General features: G+C 41.1%; 1 protein-coding gene across 1 annotated transcript; it reads right to left on the reverse strand.

Moving 5' to 3' along the window:
• Positions 1 to 5,287: 5,287 nt before the first annotated feature.
• Positions 5,288 to 7,487, reverse strand: tmem82 (transmembrane protein 82; the record flags this gene model as incomplete). Its single annotated transcript, XM_083894631.1, has 6 exons — positions 5,288 to 5,438; positions 5,966 to 6,153; positions 6,292 to 6,706; positions 6,915 to 7,113; positions 7,211 to 7,283; positions 7,394 to 7,487. 6 exons carry the CDS (start codon positions 7,485 to 7,487, stop codon positions 5,370 to 5,372), a joined length of 1,038 nt encoding a protein of 345 aa, XP_083750757.1. The 3' UTR covers positions 5,288 to 5,369.
• Positions 7,488 to 10,330: the final 2,843 nt, after the last annotated feature.

Genomic DNA, 10,330 nt, shown 5'->3' on the forward strand with positions numbered 1-10,330 from the left:
CACACACATTGACTGCTTGTTGTGACCCAATGTAAACCATTGGGCTGAATCCCCGCACGCTCTTTGATACTGTTCACTGTTAAAGCGCGATCCTGCAGCTCATGAACGCGCCCCGGACCGTTCCCGTGACTAGGCGCGTCCCTGACACCATGCGACCTTTGGATGTCGAAAGAAAGCATGTAGCCTTCCAAAAAGATGCAGCAACTTCGCTTGTAATGAGAGGCGCACGGCGCAGGCGTGGCTTTGTGTGTGAACTTACTCTCTCTCTCTCTCTCTCTCTCTCTCTCTCTCTCTCTCTCTCTCTCTCTCTCTCTCTCTCTCTCTCTTTCTCTCTCTCTCTCTCTCACCGATGAGCTAGTCCACCGTCACTGCGCATGCGCAAGAAACCCCTGCTTGAATGTTGATGCCTTGACATGTGAGAAGCTTTGACTCACAGGAGGATCCATCAGAGCTGCTGTACTTGTGTAAGACAAGGTGAGACATTAAGCATAATCTGAAGTTATTATAAGTTTTTTTTTTTTTTTAATCTATTTTATTATTCTTTTATAAATAGAAACAATGCACATTAACGAGTAAGGCGTTTCCATATCTCGAGGCCATAGATAGTTTGATGTAACACATGAATTCACTGTAATATACTCACCTGCCACTGTGGTCTTTCTGCTGCATTATTTTTTGAGTGACTGTTGCCTTCCTCCCCGTCGGCCACTCTCCTCTAACCCCTGGCATCGACAGGACATTTTTCTCCTCAGATATGATCTCTTTATGGACCGTTCTCAAAGTGACTTCCATCGTAGTCACTGAAATCCCCTTTCTACACCATTCCAATGCTCTGTTTGGAATGCAGCAGGTCGCCTTGACCATGTCTACAGACCATGTGATTGGCTGATCTGATATTTGACCAAGGCTGCACAGAACAGCCACCAAAACAAAACAAAAAACATAAAAAAGGAAGAAACTGAATACTGCATGTATATTGCAGATATAACGTGCATGGTGGTAAGACATGTCCTCAGACCTGGTTTGGCATCTTTAGATGTGTAGCAAAGGTTTTGAAGTTGGAGCATTTAAATGCAGAAAAAAGAAGAAGAAAAAGGGCCTAAATGATAAATAGCACCATAGGTCCACAATTTACAGAAAGTAACAGAGAAGCATTGAAAATTTCTCCATCTCTGCCGATATTCTGATGAGGTGTATTAATCACTAATCACTAACAATTACAGCGTGTAATTGGAGTAATGGCTCCCGCGAACCTGAACTGAATAGCTTGTTTGAGGATGGATGTAGTGATTACTGATGACCGTCACTAACGGCTTCATTCATCTGCAGAACACAGGTGAACATTTTCACACAGTAACAGCGACACAACATGCAGAGGTTTGGTCATGTGCAGGAAACAGGAAACGCAAGGGTCTGCTGTCGATGTCTGAACGTTAAACAGAAACATTTGTGCCTGTGCTGAGCTTCAGTAATGCTGTAACAAGAGAGAGAGTCTGCAGAGACTCTATTAAATATGAATCTGACTGTTATTTTCAACAGATTAATTACTTGGAGTTGATATAGTAGCTTTGTAGTTATAAAAGTACTAATATTAGTCTTAATGTCTCCGTTTTTCTTTTTTGTGTGAAATTAAGTAGTTACAGGACAGGTGTGGGAGAGGTAAAGAACAATAATGTGGACAGAAAACAGGACAAGACAATATAGAAGTGCTCCATTTTTCATCCCTAAATCACCTCTTGGCTCACAACATTATCAGAAATTATATATAACTGATGACAAACAAAAGGTAAAAAAAACATAATACATATAAATGCAACCACACATGGATGAGTATGAAGGGTTGGCCTGCCACTTATGTGATATTCTGGTGTTCAACAAAGCTCTCTATTATCATCATCATCATGGAAAAAGGAAATGAGGAAATGTATTTTTGTTTATCCATTCATACGTCGTGGAATTGTTTTGTGAGCGTCTCTATAATAGTAGACCGCTACGTTTTGGGGGAAGTGTCAAAGGAATAGTGTGGAAAAAGTAAGAATTAAATGAAATAACTTCCCTGCTAAATGTCAGGGACTTGATTTTGTATGAACAGTTTGGAAGATGAAGCCGTGGAACTGCAGAAACCACACAAAATGAAGGACGTGACGACACAGCTGAACGCAGGTCTGAGCAGAAGAGAAATGGAACACACACAAAACCCATTCACAAACAAAATTGTCATAAATATCTGTACAAAGCCATAGTCATATCACTTGTATGATTCTATTTATCTCTTTGTCTTTATCTGCCGTCTGCAATATGCTTGTAAATGTGTTGGTCTTTCGGGGCAAATAAAGATTAGACTTATTTACTTCTGCAACTACTAGTGGACGGCATAAAAGCCTGGAGGCTATTTAGTGAAGAACTTTGACCCGATCTGAGCTGTGTTTTAAGCTAATCAGTAACATGAGGTAATCAGGCCCATGTCCTTGGGTCCAAAAGAGCAGCGGTGATAAGAACTGCCCACATAAAACCTGCACTTTTATAAATGTGCTTACTATGAAACACTGTCCCTTCACAGTTTTATGATATTTGCCTGGAATAACGTTGAAATACCATGCCTGAACTACCTTTTATTTCAAGGTCCATTGTGTGAGAATTAGTGACATCATCAAACTTTTGTTGTCTCAATTGAGACAGCCCTTTCGTCAGAAACTACATACTGTGCATTTAACTTTGTAAGCAACAGGTATGCATGTCAAATATTAAGTAAATAATAATGTAAGTTAAAGGTCCAGTGTGTAAGAATTAGTGACACCTGATGGTGAGAGTGTAACAAATGGAAGAAGACTCCAATCAACCCTCACTTTCCCAAGCGCATCACTGCTACAGTGAACTATGGTGGCCCTAGGATACCAAAAAGGAAGTATTTCAAATTAGTTATTACTGATTTAAAACATGTGGAAATTAGGCTTCTTATGTTGTGTGACTTGTGTCCGTCTGTCTTTGCAGCTGCGACTTTTTCTTTATTACTTTATGACTGTTAGTTTTGTTTTTAAAAAATGTGTTTTTTAATGTTCTGATAGCGTGTTTTTCTATTTTATATAAACTGACCAGAGTTATACAACAGTATCTCTCTTATTCTATATAATGACACATACAGATTTATTCTGAACAACATGGTAGTCTCTGTGTGGCAAAATCTTACCTAGATTACATTTAAAAGCTTTATTCTAAGGCAGTGGTCTCAAACTCGCAACCCAATCAATGTCATGTGGCCCTTCACAATAATAACAATAATGAGTCATTTATGTATTTGATTTTACTAGTTCATTCATCATAAATACTTTTTTATTGTGAACTAAAGTGTGAACTGAGTGATGCATATTAAAACACTTTCGTTTTTAAATTCTATCTAATTTTTTATGTAGAGCACTTTAAAACAAACACTGTGGACCAACGTGCTATACAGAATAATAGATAAAATACATAAATGCAATAGAATAGAATAGAATATAAAAAAAGGAATAAAAATGGCATATTATATTATAAAAGATAATAAAAACCAAATGGTTTTATTTTAAAGTGATTAAACAAACCTATTTTATGTATACATTTATATAGGTGTATATTTGATTGGGGGCTTTATTTGCTCCTCTGTACATTATGTCCTTATCTGAATTCAACAAGTCGCCTATAGGAAACAATAACGGAATTAAAGTTGAGTTTAAAAAAGCTCTGTTACTATACAACTCTGCTTTTGTTGCTATATTAAGAATGTCACATTGAAGAGAGAGCATGCGCGACAATGCGGGACACGCAAGCCCGATGAGCGCATGCGCGGGGCGAGCCTATCAGAAGAGGGCAGAGGAGTCTGGAGTAGTCCGTCCACAGCGCTCTCACTTCACCACCACACCCGGGTGATCGTGGAGAACGTCCGTATGTGGGATTTTATCCAGTCACTAATACAATAAACCCCGTGGGAGTACAATTTTCACATTTTGGTGGATTGACAAGACACCAAATCTAATTGTTCTCTTCAGAGATGTCCAAACCTGGATTATTTTCGAAACTGGACCGCCAGGCCAATGTGTCCACTCTAATTCCACAAGCCTTTTTTGTCACTGGAAGACGGAACTGATATCACAAAAAAAACCTCTGGTGGAATATGTTACTGTGATTAAAGAAAAACATACCGGCGTCTGTGTGTGGATATACTCTTGACGTGGGTGTTCACAAAGTCTCTCCAAGTTGTCACAAGAAGCTGAAAATGTTAACGTAACTGACACAGATATTCCCTTTACTACATTATAACCGTGTTTGCGTAAATACGCGACGAATATTTGCGCTTTGTTGTTTTTATCAGAGAGGATAATGTTTGGCGGAGCAAAGTTCAGACTACAGTCATTAAAGTCACCCAGCCTTTCTTTGTCTAACGCCATTTTGTGTGACTTTACAGCACTAACGCTGTCGTCAGCCATTTTGCCCTTTTCTTCTCAACGAGCTCGAACACGAATGTGGTTCATTATCGCGGAAATAATCTGAACGCAAATAAAATGATAAATAAACAAAGCTAAGCTACTGTGTTGGTTGTTAGTGGTTCAACGAACGTCTTTTCACGTTAAAAGAGAACAAGCTACGTTTGTTCGGGCTCATGAGAACCATTTACAACAGATACATGTATTTATTCTGCTTCATTTAGTCTCTATTTTATCTGTTGATGCGGTGACTAACTTTGCAGTGTTAAAATACCCGTTTTATGTTAAATGTTTTCAGCGTTATTAGCAACCTTTGAAAAATAAAGCAAATGAATGACATAATGAAGCGGTGAGGTTTGTTTCTTCCTCCTTAATTGACGCCATTTAGTGATAAAACATAATGACCTCATACAGATGATTATAGCAGTGGAAGCCTCATTATAATAATGTAGATGTTTTTATTTTCATCTGTATGTTGGTTATAGGAAGCACCTTGGTTCAAATGTAAACTCCCTAATTATTATTGGACACATACAAAGGAAACAGGGACAGGTGAATCTTGCATGAATTCATCCAAGACATCAAGCTGCAGGTCTGTCACTGAGACATGTCGGAAAGGAAATACTGTTGACATGAAAATGACGAAACTCTGGAATAATGTTAGTGTGTGGGGATTATACAGAGGCTTCTCTGACTGCTCTACACTGAGGGAACAATTGTTACCTTTCTGCAAATAATCTGAGATTAAGGATTAAAGTCACTCACTGGTCACAATATGCTTTTTTTTATGGAAAAACATTACACAATCTCAATACAAATGCAGTCAGTCGTTGCTAGTGTGGTCCTAGTAGGACCTACAGTAAATAACTGGACTAGAAAGAAGTGCCTCAAGTTTTACATTTCACTGAGAGGTCACTGCTCCTTTTCCCGTGGCCTTTGTCGACGATCCCTCTTTGCATAGTCCGTGTCATCCTCTTCATCCTGTATGCACACAACAAACACCACAGATGAAGTGCGTGACAAAATATGATATGAAAGTGTAGCTGTGGAAAGTCAGGATATCTGCTCTGTTTTGTAACAATAGCAGCAGAAAACTGAACCTTTGTCCTGGTTTATTGTGTACTATTTGACTTTTCTTTAGAGTGAATCTGACATAAACTCGTTTTATCCTTGCTTTTATCTGCTGAGTAGATTCAACCTCTGTTTTGTGCAGCCAACATTAAGTGCACACAACGCAACATTATTTGCTCTGCATCAGCTCCATCGTCTTTCATCTGAAAGTGTACAATCACCAGGGAGCTCGGTGAGATTAAAAGTAGAGCCCTGTGTTCTGAATCAGAGAATATTTTTGACCTGAATCTGTCGTGGGGTCTTAAACCTTCTCCACCTGGGATAATAAGTTTGAGAAGTTCAGTCTCATCTTGGGACCAAGAGTAATGAAAGCTTTGCTATTCTGCCCCACTTTTGGAGTCTCAGAAGTCCTTTTGCCTCCAGGGAGACTGGTTTACCTGATATAATGCTGCATCCAGCAGATCCATGGTGGGAATCAAGCAGCTGGCCTCACCCAAGAAACAAATTAGGATGTGGATCACGTCAGCCCAGCGTCCAACAGTCAACATCAGGACCATCAGCCCCCCGAGGCGCACCACCACTGCGTTGAGGACAGCCTGGCTGCTCGGCAGACGGTGCTGCTCCTCTGCAGAACCACAGTGCATCATTGCAGGGAAACATTACAGCACTTATAACTTCAGCATGCTTAGATTCATGACAGACGCATTCTGATGGAACACTGTTCGAGGCTGCACTATTATTGAACGTGTTGCACGATCCTCACCCTGCATGTACACCACCAACAGTGTGTAACAGATGGTCAGTGGTGTCCAGAACTTCAGGGCCTCTGATGCAGAGAGGAAGTGTTGATTAATGATGGACACAGCAGCGACCACAGCCACAGAGAAGGTGATGATGGTTGCTCTGCACAGCGTGGGCAGCAGGCGACCCCCTGATGACAGGAGGCCGATGCAGATGCCACAGTAGCGCTGTGAGCTGTGGAGTTTGTAAAGAGCTGTGACATGATGCAGCAGGCGTGTGGCCTGCTGAGCCAGGAACCAGCTGAGAGCTGCTGCCAAGAGCAGGGATAGCCAGCGCTGGGACGCTCCCTCGTGGAGAAAGTGTAGACTGCAGCTGAGGGCACAGCCCAGAGAGAACTGGCCTTGCACTAGCAGCTGCTGTACAAATTTCCTGGAATCCTGGGGGAATAAAGTGGCACATGGAGAGGAAAAAAAAATGAATGAATCAAAAGCAGATGAAGGCTGTTTTCAAACAGACATCATGCGTCATCATCGTGATTTAATCCAGATAGTAACTCAGCAAAAAAGAGTAGGTGCAGCAAACAAATCAATCGATTCGCTTTCATATCAGACATTTTTTTTTTAAATCAGATAATTGTTTTCTTACTGGTCCAGCCGTAACCCATCCAGAGACGGCCCGGAGACAGAATTCTAGAACCACCAAAGAAGCCACACGGGTTCCCACTACAGCTAGTAACAAAGTCACAATGAAAAAGTGGAGCGTCCCACTAAGTCCAGATTTACTTCTCCTTGGATGAGTGGATCTGCTATGGCTTGACAATTCTTTATCTTTTTCATCCCTGCAACTGTGGGTTGAAAAAGACAAATGGAAACAGCTTTGATGAGAATGTGGTCAGAATAATTAGTCACATTCAAGTCCAGATGTATTCACAGTTCCCTCACCTTTCATCCTCTAATAATAAGTGCACTCTTATCAAGGAGCACAGAACAGCGATCCCACACGAACCTACAAGTCCTGCAGGTCACATAACATGGTTCGAATTGTAAAAAACACAGTGTAGGCACATGTGCCGTTTAGAAACAGTCTGTAACACTGATGACACAAGAGAAAATGTGTAAGCTCACCTTGAAGTAAACTAATCAGTGGATTTGAATCTAGAATCAACCAACCAGGCAGGAAGAAGGAAGTCGGAAAAAGTGAGGTGATGAAGGATAACATTGTTGTCTTTGACTGAGAAGAAGAAGAAGATTTAATTTAAAGCTCCCACGTGACTGAACAATCCATGGAGGTAAATCCAACTCAGGCGATCGCACAGTCAGGAGCCATTCTTTGCTGTTATTCCAGATCAGGTCACAGTCGTGTGGAGGATCGTCTCAGCTCCTCTGTTTATTTCCCTGGCCTCAGTTTGAGCCTGTTCTGTGTCCTGTACCAAAGGTCACCTGAGCGCCATAACACAATCACTGCTGTCATTGCACCACAGGAAGAAAAAGGCATTCGTTTTACACTGTCTAATGTTCCACAATGCTCATGTTATACATTTTTAATTGTTTACATTGTTGATTAAATTGTGTATTAATGTTAAGAATATGCAAGCAAAGGCTAAAGGTCTAAAGGGTGGAGAAGGTGGAACTCAAATACACCAGTACTGTCTGTGTCTGTCTGATGTTTTTTTTAAAGGTGTATATCAGAGAGACAATGCAGAAAAGATATAGCAGGTGTTTATGTCCCTCCACTGGGTGGCAGCACTGGACAACATTGTCATCAACTGCCTGGTAACAAAATAATCTAATCTGTCAATCACTTTACAGCAACTCAGTGGACTTAGAGGTGTAAGCATGGTGAAGACGACCTGCTAATAAAAAGGAGAGGCAATTTAAGTGAATTTGAATTTGTCTGAAAAATGCTGATTGACTCAGGTTTGAATGATCGGAAAAAGAGATGATATCTAGTGAGCTGCAGTTCTCTGGGTGGAAATGCCTTGCTGGGGTCAGAGGTCACAGGAGAATGACCAAAGTAACTAAAAGAATGGTTTGGAGAAGAACACCTCAGAATACACGAGTCAGAAGCAGAAGACCACACCACGTCACTCCTGTCCTCTGGTCTCTGTGTGTACCAGTGTCTTTCAGGTTCTCAGTGTAATCTTAAGCTCTATCAATGTTAATATTGATATAACGGGTAGTGTGTTTTCTTGTTAGAGTAAAGAGTACATTCCACACTCACTGAGTTTCCCCCACTGAAAACACGCTGTATGAGACATTTTATGATGGAGCGAATGTTCACCTCATGCTACATTAGCATATTTGCAGTAATAAAATGGGGCGAGCTGCTAAATTTGCTGGATTTCTTGACATCTTCTTTACATAAGACTCCACGCTCTGCACTAAAGTAATGATTAATGAAACAGGAACGTGTGCAACGTTGCTCTTTATCAGAGAGTGGGAGTCATTTAAAGAGGTGAAAGACAACATGTGGAATGCGGCCCATTCATTTATGACAGGGCGACTTCAGTGAACACATGAACTATGAACCAAGCAGAAGGAATGGTTCACTCACGTCTCAGGTGTGTCTTTAAATGTCCTGGAAACCAATGCGCTATTTCTGACCAAGGTGAGTATACAAGTATACAATCAATCTTATTTCATCTGGATTCTTCCTTGAATGACGTTCATTAACTCACTGCTTTTATAAATCTGATCGTTGTTTGATTAAACAGTTTATTGAGTGCAGCCGTCATCCTGGCTTTTCTCCAATGTCAGTAGGTGTTTGCACATTGCTGTTTGGTTTCTCTGTAATGCTGTGATTGTATAAATTAAAGGGCCCTCGACATAATGCATGTTGTCATATGGCACCAAACTTTATTGAAACTACTTTTAAACGTTGCCTATCAATAGCATGGGTCGATAATGCTCTGTCAATGTGGTTCAAACAGTTACAAAGTAATAATGGTTACCTTTATGTTGCAAAGTGACGATCCATTATGACGCCTCATGAAATGTCACAATGCCTCATAAATAAAATATGCTCGCCAGAGTTGGAGACATTCTACTCATGAACGTGATTCCAGGCAGCAGATAAACCCTCATGGACTCCATCAAGGCCGGCAGTGTGCAGTATGATCGCTGGAATGAGGACAACATCGATATGAACGTGGAGACATCACAGACTGCTGTGATGAGGTGAGCACATGAAGCTCCAAATACTAAATATAAAATTTTTACTCAGGGCATGGATTACTATGATAATACTGCTTGAGTGTGGCTTGGGTTAGATAAACAAATAAATATTGTTTGGTGTCCGTAGCCTTCGACACGTGATTTAGGCAAGGGTCTTGCTCTACAGAGGCCGCCATTTTTGTGTCACCCTGTTTCTATGGTAGCCTAAATGGACAAACCACCCCAGCAAACAAAGAACGAGGCTGCGAGGAGTGAGATTAGGAGTCCTAGTCTGCATTCTCGACATTAGATGTCGCTAATTCTTGCACACTTGACCTTCATTATATTCTTAGATCACTTGATTGCATTGCCATCACTAACTGGATGCATGGTTTTGGGGTGAATTACGCGCATCCCACCAAAATATGAATTCAACAAAATACAAACAAAATGTTCTCCCTGTGTGCGCAGGTTTTCTCCCACAGTCCTAAAACATGCAGATTTGGGGATTAGGAAAATTGGACAACCTAAATTGACTGAAGGTGTGTTTGTCTCTATTTGTCCCTGTGATGGACTATCAACCTGTCTAGGGTGTGACCATATCAGCTGGGACTAGCACCAGCGACCCCCGTGACCCACATGTGGAGGATAAAGCGGTAGAAAACGGATGGACTGATGGATAAATTCAGTATCAGTCCATGCCGTTAGACCTGACCACCTCATGTTCTCTTACATTCACAGACTCTACATCAGAATTTGTGCGGGCAGCCATGGAACAGCAGTGAAGACAGCAGGTTCTCTGGCTGCACTGGTTTCCATCTACATTATAGGATACGTGACAGGATACTACATCCACAGATGCTGATGGGAGGAGGAGCGACGTCAGGGAAGAGTAGAACTTGCACATTG

This window comes from Microchirus variegatus, assembly GCF_963457635.1.
Source record: "Microchirus variegatus genome assembly, chromosome: 9".
In the NCBI taxonomy this organism is placed as follows: domain Eukaryota; kingdom Metazoa; phylum Chordata; class Actinopteri; order Pleuronectiformes; family Soleidae; genus Microchirus; species Microchirus variegatus.